We start from the raw sequence: 22,116 nt of genomic DNA, 5'->3' as shown, positions 1-22,116 counted from the left end.
TAAAAATGCTGTTGCATGATATTTAGCGAACTGTACAACTAGATTACAATGACTCTGACTGAGTGTTTTAAAAATGTGCTTGTAGCAGTTACAATGCCTTGCATACCCCCCACCATTTTACTTTTCCACATTTGTAGCATCACAACCTGGAACTGAAATTGATGAGTATTTTATTTTAATATTTTGTTTTGACACAATGGTTATTAATGGTGATTTAAAAAAGCAAAAATTTGTTGACTGCATAGGTAAAATTTTGCAGCTATATTGATTTTCCTACACAATATTATGGGCTATTTTTGTCCCAGGTAAGTCCATTTCAATTCCAGGTTGTTGCATTATGAAAGTTCAAGGGGGTAAATAGTTTGTACTGTATGCACTGCACTGTACTTCTTTGTGATGTGTTCTGCTGCTTTATTTTAAAAGATCTACAGTTAAGTAAACTCTTTTTTGGTAACTAATGTAGTAATGGTGAGATGAATTATGTGCTGTTATGCTGACGAAAAACCTGTCTAACGCAAGACTCAGTCAAGAATAAACTATTTATTGTCATTATAGACATGTACTTAACAAGACAATGTTTGCTTTTTCACAATTTATTGAATATGCATTGTTAAAACAAAAACAAAAAAATACTTCTATTCTGTCCTATCAACTACTGGCTAAGCCCACTTGGCCAGAGGGAGATACGAGCCTTGCAAAACAGGCATTCTCCAGTGATTAGTAATCCTGGAGGTTGGACTAGTTGGCCTCATGATGCTCAGTGCTCAGATTTCTAGGATTTGAGATCATCTGTGCAGCTTTGCTGTGAGAGCCTAAAGTAGATTTAGCTGTGATTTCTGCAAAAAGGAGTTTAATATTTGTTCCACTCATGAATTTAAATAATGTTGCTGGGGTTCTTTATATTCCAATGTCCAGTTGAACAGTACGTCTTCTTTTGCATAATGAAAGTTATATGTAAGGAACTGTATATAAATAGAGTAGTAAATTTGAAATGCTTCAGTGCATCATTTTGGTGTAATTGGCTAGGAATGTTACTTTGCTTTTGCAGACCCAGCTTGTTTTATTGATAAGAGTCATCTGTTTTTTAGTTTAACAGTGAGAGAACTCTCTTGGTGAGCACTGCTGTTTTATTACAGGCAGTAAATATGACCTCACCTAAAATAACAGCCTATCATACCTATCTATGCCTATTTAGAAGCACTTCCATTTGAGACATCATCTTGTTTTCTGGCCTTTCCTCAGGCACTGAGAACAGCTTAATTCTTTCATCAACATCTAAACTTGTATACATGTCAAACTCGAGAAATGAACTCCACAACCTCTCTGATACTGCACTAGAGAGTTGTAGATAATAGAGTAACTGCGGTATCTTTAGGATCCTCTGTCAAGAATAGATGATGTTTACTTCCCTCCTCTAATGATGGGATTGTTTATCATATGTCATATTTAATCAGCTCTTTTTATACTCTCCCAGCACTTCAGACTGAAGCCTCATCTCCAGCGCTGCTCATTCCAAACACCATATATTTTGGTTAATATTGTCTTTTTGCCGGTCGTGTATGGAGATTTGCATAGTTTGTCCTCCGTTGATTTATATGGATGATAGGAGAGGTGACTGTAGGATCACACAGGCCTTTTTATATGGTAATGTCAGCCTGGAGTCTCTAATAGAGCCGAAGATGGCCAATGGTGGCATATCATTTTTCCATAACAGCCGACATAGTTCTTTCTTCGCTGCAGTGTATGTGACAGTCTTTTCATTGATCCATATAGTGCTTAGCATGAGCAATGCCAAAGCCCTATCAGATGTGCAGTGGGGAGAAAAAAACAATGCAGAATAAATTGAGAGCATGTACTTATTTACACTGGTGGTGGATGATGAACTTGGTGTTTTTGCCTTGCAGATTCTAAAGCGGTCATGCACTGAGATCTTAACAGTCGAGCCGTCCAGCGTTTGTGTGAATCGTAAGTATCTCAAGTCCTCCTATTTCTACTGATGTGCAAGTGTGTTTATGTATGTGTTTATGACTATTTTGTGGGATCAGCTCCCAGGTGTGCTTCTCATTATGTCCTCATCTGGTTAACATACCACAGAGTCTTTTGACATGGTCCTCCGGGGGAATGGATTTATGCAGGGGAGAGTCCAAGATGGAGTCCTTTGCAGCTTCCTAGTGGATGGTCAAACTTACAGTGAGTACAGACAATCCCAATTATCCATGTTAATGCATCATTATAAACTAATGAGTGCAACATGAAGCATTCTCAATCTAAGAGACTAAGATATGCTAAACGGAGTCAATATTAATTAGTCAATATTAAGTCATTGATTATTTCACAACTAAACTGGACAGACAATTGAATGGCCCAGAAACCTTACTCTACATGGATTTTGTGTGAGACTTGTGCATGAGAGTTACGATAACAAGACATAACCACCTCTAACACCCTAATACATGACATATACAACTGAATGACTTTATTTTGTGACTCTATGATCTGAACCGATCATTCAGTGGTAGACATATCATAAATTTGTTAGCTAGCCTACTGGGTAAGTGGAAGCTCCAGTGTGCTGCCCGGTCCCATGATTTGGTTCCTCGGAAACCTTATTGACCTGGCTAACAGAAAAATGTTAGCTAATGTATTGTAATAATATATGGCCAGCTAATTAGCACAGACTAAGGGAAGCAAGTAGCCATAGTCCTATCCATAGTCTTTTTTTTTTTTTTTTTTTTTTGTAGCACATTCTGTTTTTGACATCAGCAAATCATCGGCAATTTGTTGGTGTTTGAGCTATGAGCTGACCTTGAGCTGACCTTGAGTCTAGCTAGCATCTTTATGTTCTCTTGATTAACTGTGAAATGACATATTGTATGTGTTGTTCTACCAGCAGAGTCATATGACAGCTTTGTTCACTTTTGGCTTTTTTTCCCACATATCTGCATACTCCTGATTCTGAAAAGCTCTTTTGTCATTTGTTCACGCTAATATACCTGCTTTGCAGAAATCACCTGACCATTAGTAGCACGTGCTATAGTTACAGCAGCTACATGTGTTGCACCACCGTGAAGCACATTAAGTTCAAACATTGCTAAATGCCATTTGAGAAAGTCAGTAGGAAGTAGAGTTTAATTTATGTCTCTTGTTAAAATCACTCGTCTAACTGGCAGCTAAGAATAAAAAAACGAATAGCTTGGATACTAAGTCTGCTTGTCCTGGGCGTCTACACTAGTGATTTCTACACCTGTCATTATATTGAAAGAATCTGTCTCTGTCATGTTTTTACTTGAAACCAGTGCACATTTGATGTTGGAAGCTTCAAAAGCGTAACAAAGTTCTGTTTTAAACTGTGTATAGAAATGACTTTTATGGAAAAATCCCACACATGTCCTGGCACTGGTCTCTGGCCTGGTCATGTCAGCAGTACTGGTGAACTTAGTGTACACTTATACATATGGGATTGATGCTATTCTCCAGCTAGTTTGGAGGTGTATTACAGCACCAGCACAATAATAAATTTTCTTTATTTATTTTCCAGTTGAGAAATCAAGCACAGTTCGAGATGACTATGTGCTGTGTCCTGCGCCAATGCTTCAGTATGCTGGACAGTGAGTATTCAAAAGGGAATGGTAGAAATGAATGATGCGGGTGTAGTGGGAGTATTGGTTAATAAGCTAGACTATGTTTTGTTTGTCATGTGGGTCTCTTTATAACAAATGACATGTTTGTCTGGAATGTTGAATGCACAAGAAAATTAAATATTGCTAATTAAATATTCTCCTTCTCTGCCATTATACGACCTGACAGTGAGTAGGAGTCCCACGTCGTTAATGTGAAACTGAGCCTGTGAGCTTATGCTGAGACTTATGCCTATAATGCAGCATGTTATAACACTGAAACCTCTGTATGTGATCACTATTTAAAGGGTTTGCTTAATTAACTCTTGGCTTGCGACTATGCCCCATTAAGTAGTTAGCTGCTATGGGCGGCAAGTAAACACATCTGGCAGAGGGCTTTAAAAGGATGTGCGACAGATGCAGCGATTCCCTTTTCTATGCTCCAATTTAAATAATTCACCATGCCCTGACAAGCGTATTCACATACCACCTGCATCTTCTAGTATAGGAGCAGTCCCTGTCTGCCTTTCTCTCTCTCTCTCTCTCTCTCTTTCCATGACTGTTGTTAGCCCAGCATGTCCCACTTAAATTCAAATATTTTTGTTTACACAATTTTAATAAATAGTTTAAAATGGTTTATATAGTGTTAAACAATTAAACATGTTCATCTGAACTGTATCTTGAACTCAAACAAACTATGACAGGCTGTTGATAAAGCACTGTATAGCTAGGGACTCATGCAATTCTTAGGACCCTTGTAGTGCAGGACTGAGAGGATGAGAATCTGGCAGTGAGTCTGGCAGCTGTTCCACAATCAGGGTTGCCAAGTCTCAGCAAAATTTCCAGCCCAACTGCACCTCAAAAACCACACAAAAAGACCTGAAACTAGCCCAGAAGGGCTCTTTACAGTCCACAATCCGTACACTTTCCCTTTGTTTGTCATGGTCTATTTTTGCAGAAATTTGTTGCATTCAATTCTGATTTTTTTTTGCTTCAGAAAAGTTCTTTGTGTTCCTAGACTATTTTTAAACTAGCCAAAGATAGTAATAAATTAATTTCTTATGGTCCAAAGCTATCCCAATTTGGCATAAAAGCCATGACACTGTCAAGCTGTCCACAATGGTGGGACAGATAAGAATAGAGGACTGGCCTGATACCTGGTCATCTTTAATGTACTCAACATCTTACACATCTGGAGCAGTGCCAACCTGGTTCCTTCATTTCCTAATGCTTAATAGATAGGTGTATTTATGCACCAAGGTTCTCTCAAGGGCACATATATCAAACCTAACAGTCTTCCTTAAAATTTAGGTTCTGGATACTGAGATAGAAGGAGAAAGATAGATGATTAAACATCTGAGAAAGATATTTGCCAGAAGTTTCTGTTTCCATGGATTTGACTGGACACATTTGGAGCTACTCTCCCTTTCAGCGTCCACATATCCAGCTTGATTAACAATCTGCCTAAAATTTGCATGTATCGAGTATGTCAGCTAAATTAGCCTCTCCTCTGTTCCATTCAGTAAACGCATCTAGTTAACATGCAAGAACCTTTTAAAGGATTCTTGCAAGCCGCTGAAGCAATTTACAGCCATAATAAAGCCAGACAATTCAAAAATGTTTGAATGCTGCATTAAACCAAATTTTGGAGTAAATGTTATGAATTTATGAATTACCATGTCATAAAAAAGTTCAAGCAAAGTGAAATACATCAAGTACACAATCTATTTTACATTGTATTATTGTAGATGTTCTGCTTAGCTGGATTATGATATATTTTAGCCAACAGTGTGGTATTTTTGACACAGCTTGTCCACACAACGAGTAGATTTTGGCCTATTCTTTTTCATATTCCTTCATCTTGGGAGGGATCTCAGGCATTCACGCAGTTGATTTCGTACTCATTGATTTTCATTATCTCCACGATGATTGTCTCTTGCATAATATACATATGGAAATTACAATGCTGTTCATCATTAGGTACTTAATTACATGCATATTCCAGCATCTTCTTGAGTAAATAGGTGATGAGATCCTCTTTTGTCTTTTTAAAAATCTCTGTGTAAGATTTAACAAGAAAAAAGTTGAAAAGGATAACGGTACTGAAAAAGTACAGCAGTAGCAAATTGTAAACACGATGAACGCCTTAACTGCTGTAACTGTAAGTTTTATTTCACTCTGTGTTGTATTGTGTCTTGCTTTTTTTGCCATACTGTATTTTTTTGCCATACTGTATTTTCACAGTGAAATCCATGATCTTTTTTTTATGTAAAGCGAAAGTATAAAGTCATTTGGAAGATCTTGACGCTTGTTTTGCATTTCCTTAGAAAAATGGAAGTTCTTATCAGCTTGAATGGGGGCAAGTCCTTTGTTACAAGTCCCTTCACCATCACTGCTTCAACTTGTGTAAGTTTTATTTTGAAGGTTGTTGACTAAGCAGAGAAAAAGAGGAGTTGTGTAATTTCATGGATTTTCTTTTATGTTTGCTTTCCAAAGACAGCAATATTTCACATAATTAATAGACAGTGAGTCACACACAGAGAGAGGGAGAGAGAGAGAGAGAGAGAGAGAGAGTGAGAGAAAATGGATCCTTAAAAGGAAAATGCATTGTTATGACAGCCATTGCACAAATGTAAGAGCAGCAAGGTGAATGAAGAGGGGTGCATAGATAAGTAGAAATCAAATAGGAATTGGTGAATATGTAAAAGAGACAATGAATGAGTCAAATTATAAGATATATAGATATAAAAAATTCCTGAAATTTGAAATGGCACTAAAATTAATTTATTCTTTTATCAGTCGGATGGTACCATCGTGGCCATTATATTTCTGGTGCTGTTGCTTCTCGTTGCTCTGGCTCTCATGTGGTGGTTCTGGCCTCTCTGCTGCACTGTGGTGAGTGTAACAATATCACATCAACTTCATTCTTCTGGGCACTACCAATTCTCCTCCTGATAAAGCTTTGAACAGTGATTTTCCCAGTGGAGTCTTTTTAATTATTATCACTTCTCATTTACCATGTGGCCTCCTGTTAACCTTCTCTCTGTAAAGTCTTGTTTAATATTCTGATCAGATCATCATTCTTTTTAAGTAAGAATGCTGCAGTGAATGTTTCTCCCATGCTAGTTCACTGTAAAGTAAAAGAAAAATCTCTTGTAAAGATTTTTTTGGTCTACATAGGCCACTTGTGGCTATGGTTTGCATACTGTGCGCTCCTCTTTGGTTTATGTGTGGTAAAAACATTGCCACAGTTAAACTGCAATGGGAGGTGTGGCAATGCAAGGGAAGGAACCGTGCCACATCCTGTATTTCTCTTTGATGTCAACGTTTCACAGGGAGGAGATTAGGGTTGTTTCATATGCCAAAGAACACAAAGAACCATTTGTGGCAGTGTTTCAGTGAAAATGATACACCTTTTTGGTTAATTTGTTGTGTATTTAATATATAAGGAGTAAAACATGACAGAGCCGTTAGTTATAGGGTGTCCCGAAGTTTTAGCAGTAGGCAATTTAATTACATTTAATGTTGTGGAAAACTTATAAGAAAAAAAAAGTGTAGCTTGGTACAGAGAAACCACAAAATGCAACACTGAAACATGGTAGAAAATTAAATAACAGCAAGTGTTTTTAATATGTTTATTATTAGACTTACATTATGTGGAGTTTCGGGAATACAAGTCCCTCTGGATTACTTTTTACTGAAAACCTGTGATTTGCAATACAGCTACTACTATCACTAGCTGTGCTGTTGTAGAAAAATAATCAACACCTACTCACTAATCACAGTTGAGAGGTCAGCTCTGCTGTAGTTTGTTATTCTGACCATATCCAAAAATGCTAAGATATTTAATGGAGTGGGGGAAAATTCACACCTCATGGAAGGTTGTACTCACTTCTAAAAGAAGGAAATCAGCAACACTTCACAGGCTTAACCAGGGAACTATACAGATGGCACGCTGTGGAACTAGAGCAATCGGCATCACAGCAGCAGCTCAAAATGATATGCGCCACCTCTCTTCGAGAACCTGGTGGGAGCTCGTCCAGAATGAGATGGAAGCATATTTTGGAAAACCAACAAAGGCATTAAAATGTAAACCCCCTGCAGCATGTCTGGACCAGGCTCTGCTTGTCTTAGTCGAGGAGCTGCTGCTCCCCTCCATCAGGGACCTCCGGCAGAAGAGAAGGGCCATGTGTGCTTTGTTAATATTTAAACTCAGCCCTGCCAGATTTTCAGCAGTCAGATATGTTCAGAAGCATCAAGCCATCCTCCCCCGCCCTCCTTCCTTTTCCCATTTTTTGTGGGATACTCTGCGCTGCCAGATTGGAGGTCAGTTTGAGTGTGGGTGTAGTGAGTTAGCCTTGATTTTTTGGACTTGAAGGCATATGCAAGGCCAAATAATGTTCTAACATTTGCAGTGTGACAGAATTAAGTGTATACATCAATATAACATAAGAAGTTTTTGCTGTCTCCATGTAAATAGCATTACATAATTTAGAAATGTCCATATAACAAGCCTTCTCATATTATTAAATTAATATTTTCTCACAAATAGGTTAAGTTTGTGTTAATGCCTCATTTTTATTTGGAAATGTGCTAGCTGCTGCATCAGTTGAAGCCAGGAAACAGCTTGACAAAGCATGATGTGTACAGAAGAGAAGCAAACAGATTATAAACTTCAACTGGACAGTTATTCCAAAGCCATATGGGTTTTTTTCCCCTGGGTGACACCTGATTGGTTGATTTTCCAGCGGTGGCCTGTAGCCACTCAGGCAAGAGTCAGATGGCTAAGTATTTAGCGATTTTGGAATTTAATTACAAAGCTGCTTTTCTGAAGGTTTTTGTCTGTTGCACATCTGTCGATCAGGTATTTGAAAACCTAACAGCCCAGGGTGTGATTTGTATAATGCCTTATTTATCCCACAATATGTTGGGGAAATATAAATCTGCTGCTTAATTGCTCAATAAAAGAGTTAATCCTTTAGCCAAAGGTTACCCCTAAAAATATGTTAATTATTGCTATGCAGGGCCCCCACCAACACATGTTCCTGGGTTTGCCAGCAGTCAAAGTGCAATTAATTAAGTCTAATTGATCATTTTCCATTAATATAATGACAACATTGGTGTAATGGTATCAGTGGGTTTTAATGGGAATGAAACAGCTGCTTGACCTATGATTTGCAATAATAAGTGAAGATTTTTTTCCCCTGAAAACTAATTTCCTAAATGCATACCCTCAAAGTGGTGGCTTATCCATCTTTCATGAGTAAAGACTGATTCTCGGTTTAGAGGGCGTGTGCAGAGTAAAGAGCTGAAAGATGCTAAGAACATATCTGCCAGGAGTCCAATATGTGCTGCGAGTTTCAGTCATAAAAGAAATTAACCTTTTGAAAGCACTTTTATGTAGTCATAGTGTAATCAAATACTGAAAACCTTCTTTTTCATGAACCAGCTTTCGCCATGGCAGATATAATGTCAAAAACAATGCTGCAGAAAGACCGTTTCCTGTTCACTCTGACAGGATGTGTGTATATGTGTGTGCACACGTGCTTCTTCCTTTCACTGGGGACAAGGCACTCTTCTACCAGACAGGGTCTGGAGTGCAGCCTGAGCCTCCCTTCTGCATATCATTGGAGCTAATTAACTCCTTAGGACTTTATGATTGGGGGATTGCTGGGGAGCGCTGAACCTCATCCAATTAATTAAGAGATAAACGGGCTGCCATGCTCACCCCAAAGACTCCCCTGTCAACAAGTTGATTTTGAGCTTTTCTTTATTTTGCACCAGGGGCCTGCTGTGTTGGTTTACAAGCACAGCCCTGTAATCAAATGTACAGGGAGGTGCTGGGCTCCAGTTGTTCAATTGTAAATCTGCTCCTCTGAGTCTGTGCAAGGACCTAAGAACAATGTTTCTGCATACTGAACATGTTCATTAGGCCTGATGTTTTATTTCATTATTTCTGGCTGTGTCTGCTACTTGAAAATAATTAAACTGTTGTTTGTTTCACGCCAGGTTATTAAGGACCCGCCTCCTCAAAGTCCTCCTCCTCCACCACCTGTTAGTACAATTAATATAATATTTCTCTGATTTTATTTTATTTATTTATGCATTTGTGTTAATTATGTGGTAATTATGTAGTATTTATGTTTAGTTGTGAATTATGCATTGAAAAGAAGTGTTAATTCTCTCCTTTTCAAGCAACCAGAGGAGAGTCCACTTCCCAAGAAGAAATGGCCAACTGTGGATGCTTCTTATTACGGAGGAAGAGGAGCCGGGGGTATCAAACGCATGGAGGTAAAAAAAAAAAAATTAAAAATTACAGAACCCACACACTCTTTGACTTGATTATACACTCAGGGCTAGATGTACATACGTCAGGAGGTGCAGCACAAAGCATAACTTGATGCGGCTTGATGAATATGTGCTTGCAGTGTGTCTAAAATTAAGGTTCAGTTTACTAAGGGTTAACTCATCATGCAAAATGCACCTGGGTTTAAAATGTGTGTGAAGTAATGGAATTAGTGAACCACATAGCTGTCAAAAAGCTCAGGAATAAAGAGGAACTGCACATTCAGTAATGAAGAAGATGTGCTAATAAATAAAGCTGCCATTAAATAAAGACTCTTGGGTCAGAACAAGTAAACAGTATTAATATGTCTAGTGTCTGATATGCCATTTGATTTCTAATTGGTTTTAATGAAAAGATCTTTAAAAATGAGAAATTAAACTGTATTAATTGTATTTTGTTCAACTGTTACTTCTATAACATTTGGAAAATGTGATGTATCCCTAAATAGTTCTTGCACCAAGGTCCTAAAATCATCTGAAAGTCATCACATATTATTATGAAAATAAAAATAAATAAAATGCTCTGGCCGTTCAGAAAGATCCCAGTTGTGTGGGTAAAGCACACATCTGGCAACATTGCGTATAATGCTCAGAGCAACACACATGGTGCAAATTTACATCTGGTTTTCGAGGTGGAAATGGTAAACAAAACTGAAAGAATGGTAAACAAAACTGGCCACCACAACTTGCCCAAAGTTTAGTACATTAATCTGAATAAGTATTCAGTTTCACTTCCTGTTTCCTCACCCTTTATTTGCGCAAACTTCCCACTTTTTGAGCAATCTTCTCGCATATACATATGCATGAGAGAGGGAAGGTCACTTTGCATGTTGCTGTGTGCACAGTGCCTAAATTGCATGATTATGCTCATGAAAAATGCACGGTTTTTCATGCAGAATGTGACCGAATTATGCTTAAAAACAGATTCAAACAGCTTTGTACCAATTTCTATTGTCTTGAAGCCATATCCTTTGGCTATACTGGTACTCTCAGAGATTCTCTCAGTAAACTACTGAACCTGAATTGGCTAGAACCTTAAATGATATATATTATATATGTAAAGAATCCCTGCAGTTGTGGGTCTTTTCACAATTACTGACATCTGGCCTTCTTTCATAGTCTGCAAAGCTGTTTAGATCACCAGACTTGAGGATTTTTAAAAAAATTAAATAATGAGCAACAGTTTTTATATGCATTATTATAATTTGATCCATATGAAAGAACCAGAGACCTGAAGTTTTCAGCAGAAGTCTTTTTAGATCTAGGACACCTTGACTGACGCCTTTAAGACGACAGGCTCCTGCCAGTTTGGCTTCTGCCACGTCCCATTCTCTTAACTTATGTTGATGATAAAGGATCAAGAGCCACTGTGCTAGCTTAATGAATTCATCTCACAGACGCCCATCTTGTCAGGCCCCGTTGTTCAGCCATAATGCTCTCCTCACAGGAGTGGCATTTTAAGAGGTGCTTGCCATGCTCTGCTACTCTTTCTCCATAGCCCCATGAAGAGGTGGCGTCTCTATGATTTCCCTCCAAAAGCTTCGGAAACTTTTCCCAGGAGTCTGAGAGAGTGAGCACCAGACTTATGGCGTCCCGAGCACCACCACTTTTTCTGTTCCTTTAATGCACAAAGCTTTTATTCATCTAGACAGCCCCATCTCCATTTCTGAAACACTTCTGTGGACCTGGGGAGAGGTGTGCCTAAGATCAACCTGTCTTCTTTCTTTAAATGTAAAGCGGCTAGGGAGACCTGTGGCATGGGGAATATTTTATTCATTGAGAGACCTTCTTTCATTTTTTATTTTTTTTCCTTGAAACTCTTCAGGATATTCAGAGGTGATACTTTAAAGCTGTTTCATATTGTACTGGCTTAACCTACTGTGTGGCCCATTAATTTAAACTCATACCCTGTTTGTATGATGGAGGATTTACCACCGTGACAGATGTGATGAATTAAAGCATTAAAGACATTAAAGTATTTAATATCAAACATTCTGTTTTGGAAGAGGTGAATTACTCTTTAAATGAGGTAACCAAGACAATCGGTTGTATTTCCAGGTCCGCTGGGGTGAGAAAGGCTCAACAGAGGAGGGGGCGAGACTGGAGATGGCCAAGAATGCAGTGGTTTCGATACCAGAAGAGGTGGAACAGCCGATGATCAAAAAGCCCAAACCAGCTGCACCTGCCTACCATCAATCTGAAACTAAATGGTACACTCCGATCAAGGTGAGTTGATCATATACATGACACTCCCTTTAATTCATATATATCATACAAAATTCCATTCCATAATACAGTTACAAAAGTCTGAGACACTATTTTCATTTTATTTCTTTTATTTCATCAGATACTGAATCAGACTTTCTTTTTAGTAATCTGAGACCCTGCCAGTATATCCAAATATTCTGGATGTACACAGGATGTTAGTGAGCCACCAGGCATTAGCATACCCCTGGACTGACACAGAGTTAACGACTGATATATAAGCTCCCAGGCATCATTTAGCAATGTATTTCAACGTGTTTATGTTTAATATGTTCATGAAAAATACCCATGATCATGGAAAGCCTGTGTAAAGAAAAGAGACTATTTAGTTGTAGAAGATGTTTTTATGACATGGTTATAAAATTTGTACTATATTAGCCCTTGTCTTTGTACTATATAGCCCTAATTAGATCCTATTAATATTTACAAACATAAAATAATGCATAATAATGAGCTAATGATAAAATCTGAGCCATAACAATATCCAAATTTAGTAAATGTTTAAGCATTTTTTTTTACTATTAATTAATCTAATCATATCTTGAAATATATTTCAGTACAGTTTATTGTAATCAGATATCAGCTCACTGTTGTCTTGGTTTCAGTATTAGCATCAGCTTTGCTAATTATTTCCAGGTCTTAACACCTGACAATGAACCATTAAGTACTGTGATCTCTGTAATATATTTGATCATTTCTATTGTTTACAGTAAATTATCAAGCTATTTTTATATCTGTTAGTAATGAATGATTAAATCTTGTTGAAGAAATATTATTTGGGACTGTACATACTTCGATACTTCATAGTGAGGTTGTTTACTTTTTTTTTAATACAGGGCCGTCTGGATGCACTATGGGCTTTGCTGCGGAGACAGTATGACAGAGTTTCCCTCATGCGACCCACTTCTGCAGATAAGGTAGGCCACAGAAACCTAAGGTTTGCCTACATTTACAAACCTGCACACAGAAGTCATGGCAGTAACAATATAACTGGAACAAGACCATAAATTTGCAGTCTGAATACCTGAATAAATTAAAGGGCAGGAAAATTCTGTGTTGCACAGGAAACCGGATTTCTGTATACAGTTTTGTGTGTGTGTGTGTGTGTGTGTGTGTGTGCGTGTTGCATCACACAACAGCTGCACACACTCAAAGCAGGATGACATTCACAGCCAAATACGGTAAACTGCTGCAGGGTTTTCTTCCTCTTGCACTGCACATACCAATGCAACAAAGCTGTGAAAAACACAGGCACAAATACTCTCCGGAGTGAGATTGCTTTCAGCAGGTTATTTGGATAACAATTATACTGTATACACATATAAGAGCTGAGATTCTTTACACATCATCTACGATAGTTCAATAATTAGGGAACTTTCAACATTCCAGGGATGCAATACTAAGTGTCTTGGTGAATAAACAATAGCTTAATCATCTACTTGTTTTAGTCAAACACAGCATCCTCTAGGAAGGGGCAATTTACCTTCTGTATGAGTATGATGACATGAGGGGAAAAATAATACTGGTAGCAATAGCTCTGCTGCATTAGCACTGATGAAGTCCTGCTCTACACGTCCTGCTATAGAAAAAAAAACAGACAAACCTTTCTGGTGCACTCACACTTAAATGATTTTGTTATGAAAAATAACAGATTAGTAATTATGATAGCATCAAAAGTCCAAACTTGCTGCACAGAAAAATTCTGGAAGCTAAGAACCTTTATTTTTTAGAAGTTAAGAACCCTTCATTACCCAATGAACCCTTAAAAACACCTTTTTCCAAGCTAAGAACCCTTATTTATCCAATTAACCTTTAAAGAACCCCTTTTTTTGGAGGCTAGGTACCCTCAATTATCTAATGAACCTTTAGAGAGCACTTTTTGGAATCTAAGTGCCCTTATTTATCCAGTGAAAAAACCTTAAAGAATCCATTTTGGAAGCTAGGAACCCTTAATTATCTAATGAAACTTTAAAGAACCCCTTTTTCTGAAGCTAGATACCCGTAATTATCCAATGACCCTATAACAAACCCCTTTTTTTGGAAATTAGGTACCCTTAATTATCTAATGACCCTTTAAAGAGACTTTTTTAGAAGCTAAAAGCTCTGTGAAACCTTAAAGAACCCTTTTTGGAAGCTACAAACTCTTATTTTATCCAGTGAGCCCTTAAAGAACATTTAAAGAGCACCTTGTTGTAAGAATGTAAGATTCCTATCTATCGTTGCTGTTTCCTTTGCTCAGTTCTGCTTTTGTTTGGTAGAAGATGACTGGTTCCTCCATTTTCGAATTTTTTCAGCAAGTTTTTGTAGTTGAACTTGAAACAAAATTAAATTAAGCATTGCTGGGGTCAGATTCCTCTTTTCATTCCCACATGTTTGTCTATTCACCAGGCACACTGTTGGTTTGTTTAGGCTTGTTTGCTAGCTGCTGGACAGTAATAGCTTAAGCCAGTAGATAAAACCTTGCACTTGAATAAAATTGTTCCGATCCGCATGTGTAGTAAAAAGAACAAATATTAGAAAATATTGTGTGTGGGTACAATCAGAAATCACTGGAGTAGGAAAGAGTGTGTGCAGAAGCAAAGTGGGCACAAGATGAAAAAAAAAGTCCCGCACACAGCTAGAGTTTGAGCCACTATTCATGACCTTTGTCTAAACAAAACCCTAAAAACTCAACAACTCCAAGCAAGCCCAAGCCTGGGGAGCTTTCAGAGCCATTGGAAGACTCTGAGCAGTCCCTGGCACGTTTTTCGAGGCCACAGTTTGAGCGTACTGACTTTAAAGCGCTTCATCAGGTGCACTGTGCCCAGGCGAGCGTTATCAAAGCTTGAGAAGTCCCCCGCCTGAGGAGAGAGAGAGTGGGGGCTTTGATGGCCGACAGGAACCCTCCGGGGTCATGAATTTTTCAGTGCTGGATCGCTGGGTTACAAGGACTCATACAGGTGTAAGGAAGCAGGTTGTCGCAGACATCTGTTCAGCTCCTGGACCCTGGGGTCCCTCCCACCATTCCCCTGTTTCTCACTCAACCCCCACTCCAAAACACACACACACACACACACAAACACACACACACTGCCTGTAGCCAGACTGCAGGATTCTCAGCAGCTGTAGGTTTTATAAGCAGTCCAAGTACTTACTGGTCTCCCATTTTACTGCCTGAGGGGCTCCAACACCAAAGGTAGAGCGGGAGATGGACACAGCTGCACTGCTGCACTTGCCCGGGGCACAAATAAAGAGATCTAATGCACTTTGACTGTGTTGTTGGGGAGATCTGGGAGCCAGGGAGGCACTTCAGAGCCAACTTAGCGCCGTAACATCTGCCGCTGAGTTTTTCCGGAAAAGAGCGGCCGGGGACAGCAGGTAGGGGAAAGCGTCAGTGCCTTTTGAACGGCCGCCTGGCTTTCTTGCCTGCCTCCAATCCGACTGGCTTGCTATTGTTTTACAAAGCAGCAGCCTACAAAAAGCTGCTAACAAGCTCCTTTATAAATGATACATTAACATACATTAACCCTGGCGATCTGTCGCAGAAAGCCAAAGTCACTGCACACAAATTGAGAGGAAAGGACTGCTTATTTTAGTCTCCGTGTTTTAAGACTCATGCTTTTTAATTCCTTATTGGGTACGGATCGAGATTGTATTGAAGGTACATTGCCCAGAAACAGCTCAGTCTAATTCTACGAAGCTTCCATCTCTTGTTATGGTTCCATATAGTTATGATTTCTAGTTTCTGTTCTCATAAATTCCCTTAAATCTACAGATCCCTTAAATCTACAGATATTGAGACAGATTAAGAATGGGCAGCATTTCTTTTTCCCCTCAAACAGCAAACAGTCTTTTTGTTCAATGCATACATATAATGTCACTTCAGTCTCACCCCTGTAACCCTATTAAAATCATTCTGCACATAACAAATACCTTATTAGCGCACACGGACTTGTACCCTCCTAAAGGCAGAGCCTGTAACGAGGCGGGTTGCATTTTTTTAAATTGTAGAAATTTTAACAGCAGACAAAAGCAATCGTGATTCCGAGACTCACGATTTCCAGAGAGCGGGGGTTAGAAAGCAGCCCACTGTGACAGTGTCTTAATTTAACAGCCATCGGTCACATAAACAGTGTGCCAGGAGCATTTTAATTAAGCGACTGCGAGCGGGCAGCGAGATGCAGCCCAGCTCTTGAAGAATGCCATTAGAGGAGGGGGTGGATGGGCGTTGAAGATGCAAGGGTAGCAGCACTGGCATGGGCAAAGAGCATTTTGGCGGAGGAGGGTAGCAGCGAGAGAGGAAAAGCAAGAGATTAAGTCGCTGGGCTGGCAGGCCGAGTCCCTCAGGTCTCAGACACACATGGCCAGATTGAGATTTTAACACACATGGCCAGATTTAGCTGTGGTAGTGTGTAAGAGCTTGGATCGGGGCATGAGCGCTCACAGACAATACTGGACTGTTTGTGCAGTGCCCAGACGAGTGACAGAACTTGGGTCCTAATGAACTAGCCGGAGCAATATGAACTGAAGCCTGGCAGTTTCGGCGAGGAGCCGCTTAATCAGCAGAGTCACACGTTGTGGAACAGTACTGTAAATACGCTTTGAATTTAAAAGTCGAGGCAAATCCTGTCTCCTTATATCAGTTGTATGGCTTTGCACATTCTTATTATAGAAATGTTTAGTCTTTCTATGTTTTTCTACAATTTTTCGCACTGAGGAAATTAATGAAACTGCTCAATTAGATCCTGATTTTCTCCCTGAATTACTGCATTCAGTATTCCATTACAGCCTTTGTTATGCAGATTAATTAGCATTAATTTACTGATTAAATTGGACGATGCACTAGGTATTTACATCAAAATAAACCAAAAAAAGAGAGGGAGACAGCTAAATAGGGAAAGATCTAACAACAGAGACTAATAACTGTTTGTAAATACATAACTGAATATATTAACAGTGTATTATTTCATGACAAACACTACACTAAATGCCGTGCTGTATTAAATATAATGAACTGACTCAGTGATGAACTGAAGGCACTCGTGTTGTGAAAAAAATGCAAATGGTGTTAAGTACCCTAGATCAGAGAGCATGAGATTTCTAATTAACAGGGTAATTGGAATTAAACCAGAGCATCACAAATAATGAAGTGTTTCGAAAAGGAGCCGAGGTTTGCACACAAGAAGGAGTTAAAGCGGCTGATGGAGCACAAACACAATTACCGAAGTTTGACTCCTCCACCTCCCTCTCTCTCCGAATCACCTTCGCTCAGCCTCCTTGGCCTTTTATTGCCTTTAAGTAGCTGGTGTGGAAATGCTATAATGGGAGAATTGTGTTTGGGGGCATGGGGGGGAAGTTTGAGGGAACAATAGGTGTGTTCAGCCTCCTCATTAGCGTTATCAGTGGACGCTCTCGGTTCTCACTAACAAGCGGCATGTCGAAGGCTGACACTTTCATTCAGCCGCTTCAGCCCCAGAAGAGAAGTGACAGCTTTAACGGTGGCTCTTTGAACCAGATTAGATCTACCCCCACCTTTTTTTTTCTATTTGAAATATTTCGGCACGCGAACTGCAGAAAAGTAGGGCAGATGTCCGGGCGGCTGGTTGTAAATTTGGTAATGTGCGCCGTGTTAAGCTGCAAGGCTCCCCGCGCAGCCAGTCCTGCTGGTAACAGGATTAGATGGGGGACCCCAGTGAGCCCACGTCAGTTTTTGGAAATGTGGCTCTGGGAAGAAGGGATTGGGGAAAGCAAATAGAGAATAAGATGGTCTGAGCTACGGGGAAAGAGGATCAAAACTGCTGATATTGACTTCTTAACTACTTACACTTTCTAGGAAAAATTTTGCATATATGTTGTTCTGGAGTATTTGTGTTGTGTTATAATGATTATAGAGATATGATATTTTTATTATTACGTATTACTCTAGAATATTAAAGGAGATAACTACTACAAGTATGACATCTGAGAATAACCATTTTAATATAGTGTAATGTAATGTAGTTTCTATTTTATTTTGCTTTTAATATTTATTTTTGGAAGATGTATTCATTTTCAACTGATTTTGTTCTCCTGTGAAATTTTTACAAACCATTTTATTTCTAAACATTTTATGCCATTTTTATTTTCTTAAATATTTCACTTTTTTTGCTGGTGTATCTTGGTGTATGCTGGATTATTTTTGTGGGTCAATACCCGCTGATTTCCCCTGTGTGGTTCCCTTTACTCAGTCAGATCTGATGTATGTTTTGAATTTTTTTTTTTATTATACTGACTATTAACCACAATAGGACCCGGAATCACGGTTGCAATTAACTCGCATTATTGTTAATGTCAGGTTTTTTGTGGGCCGGTTTGCTGCACAGATTTATGTCTCCAAGTGTCAGACTTACACAGAAATCACGCAGGGAAACAGATATGTATTATAATGCCTTCTGCTCTTCATCTGATTAATTAGAATTTTTAATGTGATGAAACAGGAAATATGTGTGTATATATAGATATAAAGAACTTTAGTATGCGTTGCTTCAAGTATCATTTTATGCAATAATTACAGTACAATGTGAGAGTGCACAATATTAAGACAGAGCATCCAATGAGCATTTACAAAGCTACAGAATAGTTGTATAAGATAAAACCATATTTCCAGCAATGTATTTGTATTTTTATAGAAATAAAATTTAATTAAGTGCTCAACATATCATTTGGTCATAAAAAACATATGAAATAATATTGTGAAATTATTTCATAAATACATTTGTCTTTAAAAAAAAAAAGGCATCTACAAAATGTAAACATTTTACATTTTACAATAGATTTGCCATTGCACCTATTTACAAGAACAGTGAGGTGATTGTGTGACTCTAACAAACAAAATAAATATTCTTACTGTCTCTTTCATTTACAACCAGATATGATCAGGAATATTTGGCTTTTTTAAAAACTAATTTCAGTTTACTGCACCACATTGTCTACTTTTTCAGCCTCATGTATGGACACTTAGGTGGCTTTAGAATATGGTCTAGATTTTAATTGTTACACAGCCAGTGGTAAGTTGTCTTTAAAAAAATCATTTTATCTACTGAATCTGAATAAAACCTTTTCTTAACTAGAATCTTAATCAGACTGACCTGATCAGATTCAGACAGACGTCCAATTTTGGATTATCATAACATTTTCTGCATTAATTATTGAAGTTGCTATAAATATGTAGTTTTTTACTGATTGAAAATTATTGTAGAGCTCAAAAAAAAAAAGGTTTACATACATACTTTATACCTGTGCGTATTGTCTAGAGAAAAGTTTCTACAAAAGCAAAATTCTTCACTGCCCTTCTAGATCTCCTACTCATTGGGCTGGAATATTACGATATGGCAGAAAAGAGGCATACATTTCAATCAATATTGCATTCATCATCATTATGGATGGCTATGATGCTAATGGTAACAGTTTATAATCTAACCTTAATGATGATGTCAGCCTTAATGAGTTATAGGTCATCTTGTCCCATATATCATTCCTGAGTGAATAGCTCAGTTTCATGGACTTTCATGTCTGTCTGGACAAAAGAGAGAGATACAAAGAGGGCATTGTTTTCTCTCCTCTGTTTTATCCCAGGCATCTGAATTTGTATCTGCAAGTCTCAAAACAAATGTGTGTAAGTAGTCCTGAATCCCACTCCTCGTGTGCACAGATGCAGATACGTTCTTGTGGTCTTATTAGTTGTAACCCATCAGATGGCCCCAACCTTTTTAAAGGCGTCTGTCACACAGCAGTGTGAAAAATATTTCTCAAATAGTGTCAGTTATATAGTTATTAGACTGCCATTATGTATTATGCATTATGTATGGAATTATGTCATTATCAGACTGCATGAAAACATTGAAGTTTGGACATTTCTGTTACTTATTAAGTACACATCCAGACACAATGGCCACACTTTGTGGAGTAGAATTGTATTTTCCACCTCTCTGTCTTGTCAAATTAAGATGAGAGAAACTATCCATGACTGACACCAGCACTAATTAAGACGTAAAATGGTGGTCAGCAGGTTTCTGAAGGTTACTCTGTCTATACTGAAGAAAGCCATAAAGGATGAGGCCACTGATGACATGTGATGTTTTCACTCAGCCTGATGCAAACTACCATTAATGCAGTAGAAGGGAGTCAGGGGACAGAGATACCTTCCGCAGTCTGTAGGTGTGTGCATGTGTGTGTGTTTGTGTGTGTGCGTGCACCTTCGCTCCATTTAATGAATCTTAATGATCAGATGCGTGATCTATCCCTTGCATTTGAACGGAACGAATGTCGCTTCACCATATGTACTGATGGTTGTGAGTGTAATGTTTTACCATTATTTTTAGGAGATAAAAAATGACTATTCAATGAGTTATGTACACAATTAAGGGATTTTCATAGATTTTCTTGCTCAGTTGATTGTAATGAAGTATGTTATACAACTATTACATGAAAAAGTAACAGACCTTGCATGCATGTGAAAAACAAAAAAAACCCACCCAAACAAACAGTTTCCACTGCCATCACCTAACTGTTAGATAAAGTTATAGACAAAATTAAGCCAATTTAGAACTTATAACTAGACAAATGTTATGATGGTGTTAGGTTTTTATATTATTTATTTTAAGTTCACGGAAGCTGGTTTGTTGAACAAAGAGGAAGCATCTGCAGTCAGTATGTAAAAATATTTTTTAGCACTGCCTGTACTGAGTCATTGTGCAACTTCCGCACTTGCAATGGTACTGAAATTCATAGGAACAAGAAAGTCTCACATATATTACTTCAGCAATTCCAAGCAACTTATTTGTGTACATGGTGAAAACCAGTGTAAAAGTTACCATACATCTATCCTACATCTTGGTAACTTTTTACTGAGATTATGGCACAGGTGCAAATTGATATAAACTTTTTTTAATGTAAGGACATTTCAGTTTTATTATTATTGAGTCCCACACACTTCAATACTAATACCATATCTGCTGACTAAGTCCTGCATAAAGTCTAGATTTTTAACATAGGTAATTTATAACAGTATAGTTTATGTAAATTTTTTTCCATGCTTTTTCTTGGCTTTGAAATACATGAAAGTAATTTTAGCAATGTGGAAGTTTTTTTTTTTCTTAACATGATGTGATAACTGTCAGCTGATGATCACTTATGAAGTAATTCAGAAATGATCATCAGCTGACAGTTATCAACTGGCCAAGTTCAGACACTTCAGACAGTTGACTCAGATCTTAAATTTCTCTACCTCTGATTTAGAAAATCATTAGTTTTTTTTTTTATTAAAAAAAAAGTATTAGAAAAATACTGATAGAATATTGTTATTTGCATTGTTTGAGAATTTAAATTAGGAATGTTTATTATTATTATTATTATTATTATTATTGTGCAGCATATCATATGAACAATAATTTCTTTATCATTTAATTTCCATACCAGTATATAGTCACACCCCATTTGAAATTCCAGTACGATTATGATGCAACATTAACTTTTGTAAGAATTTTTATAGGACTTTTTTGTCACAAAATGCTTTTATATGGTTAGAGTTAACAATGGTGTGTCCATCAGCCAGTTTGTACCACAACTCTGACTCGAGTAAAGCGTGTCCAGTGGCATGTGTGTTATCCAGTGAACATCAGAGACCTGGACTTGAGCTAAGCGCTTCTTAATCTTGTCCTTTGATAGAGAGTGAACACCACAGACAGCCTAAAAAGTATTAGCACTTGCCCTTCAACACCTTGTCCATTAGCCAGCGTGCACCACCTACAAGACTCGAGCTAAGCAGTTCTAGCCGTGGCCTTGTTGGTGGCCTCTGTCAGCCCACCTGGGAGAGAGACAGCTGCCTCTGCAGAATCCAGCGCGTGTCAGCCATAATGACTCACAGCTGACA

At 38.2% G+C, this 22,116-nt stretch overlaps 1 protein-coding gene across 1 annotated transcript in view; it reads left to right on the top strand.

The window, feature by feature from the left end:
- antxr2a (ANTXR cell adhesion molecule 2a) overlaps positions 1-22,116 on the top strand; it is a 42,992-nt gene that overhangs the window by 7,079 nt on the left and 13,797 nt on the right. The window contains exons 8-16 of the mRNA XM_026931380.3: positions 1,905-1,965; positions 2,095-2,190; positions 3,539-3,608; positions 5,945-6,023; positions 6,417-6,512; positions 9,627-9,671; positions 9,813-9,908; positions 12,021-12,188; positions 13,064-13,144. Coding sequence (XP_026787181.3) covers positions 1,905-1,965; positions 2,095-2,190; positions 3,539-3,608; positions 5,945-6,023; positions 6,417-6,512; positions 9,627-9,671; positions 9,813-9,908; positions 12,021-12,188; positions 13,064-13,144 — 792 coding nt within the window. The remainder of the gene's footprint in view (positions 1-1,904; positions 1,966-2,094; positions 2,191-3,538; positions 3,609-5,944; positions 6,024-6,416; positions 6,513-9,626; positions 9,672-9,812; positions 9,909-12,020; positions 12,189-13,063; positions 13,145-22,116) is intronic.

The sequence above is a fragment of the Pangasianodon hypophthalmus genome, chromosome 24, assembly GCF_027358585.1.
Source record: "Pangasianodon hypophthalmus isolate fPanHyp1 chromosome 24, fPanHyp1.pri, whole genome shotgun sequence".
Classification (NCBI taxonomy): Eukaryota; Metazoa; Chordata; class Actinopteri; order Siluriformes; family Pangasiidae; genus Pangasianodon; species Pangasianodon hypophthalmus.
Note: the sequence above shows the minus strand (reverse complement) of the source record. Positions and strands in the feature narration are given on the sequence as shown.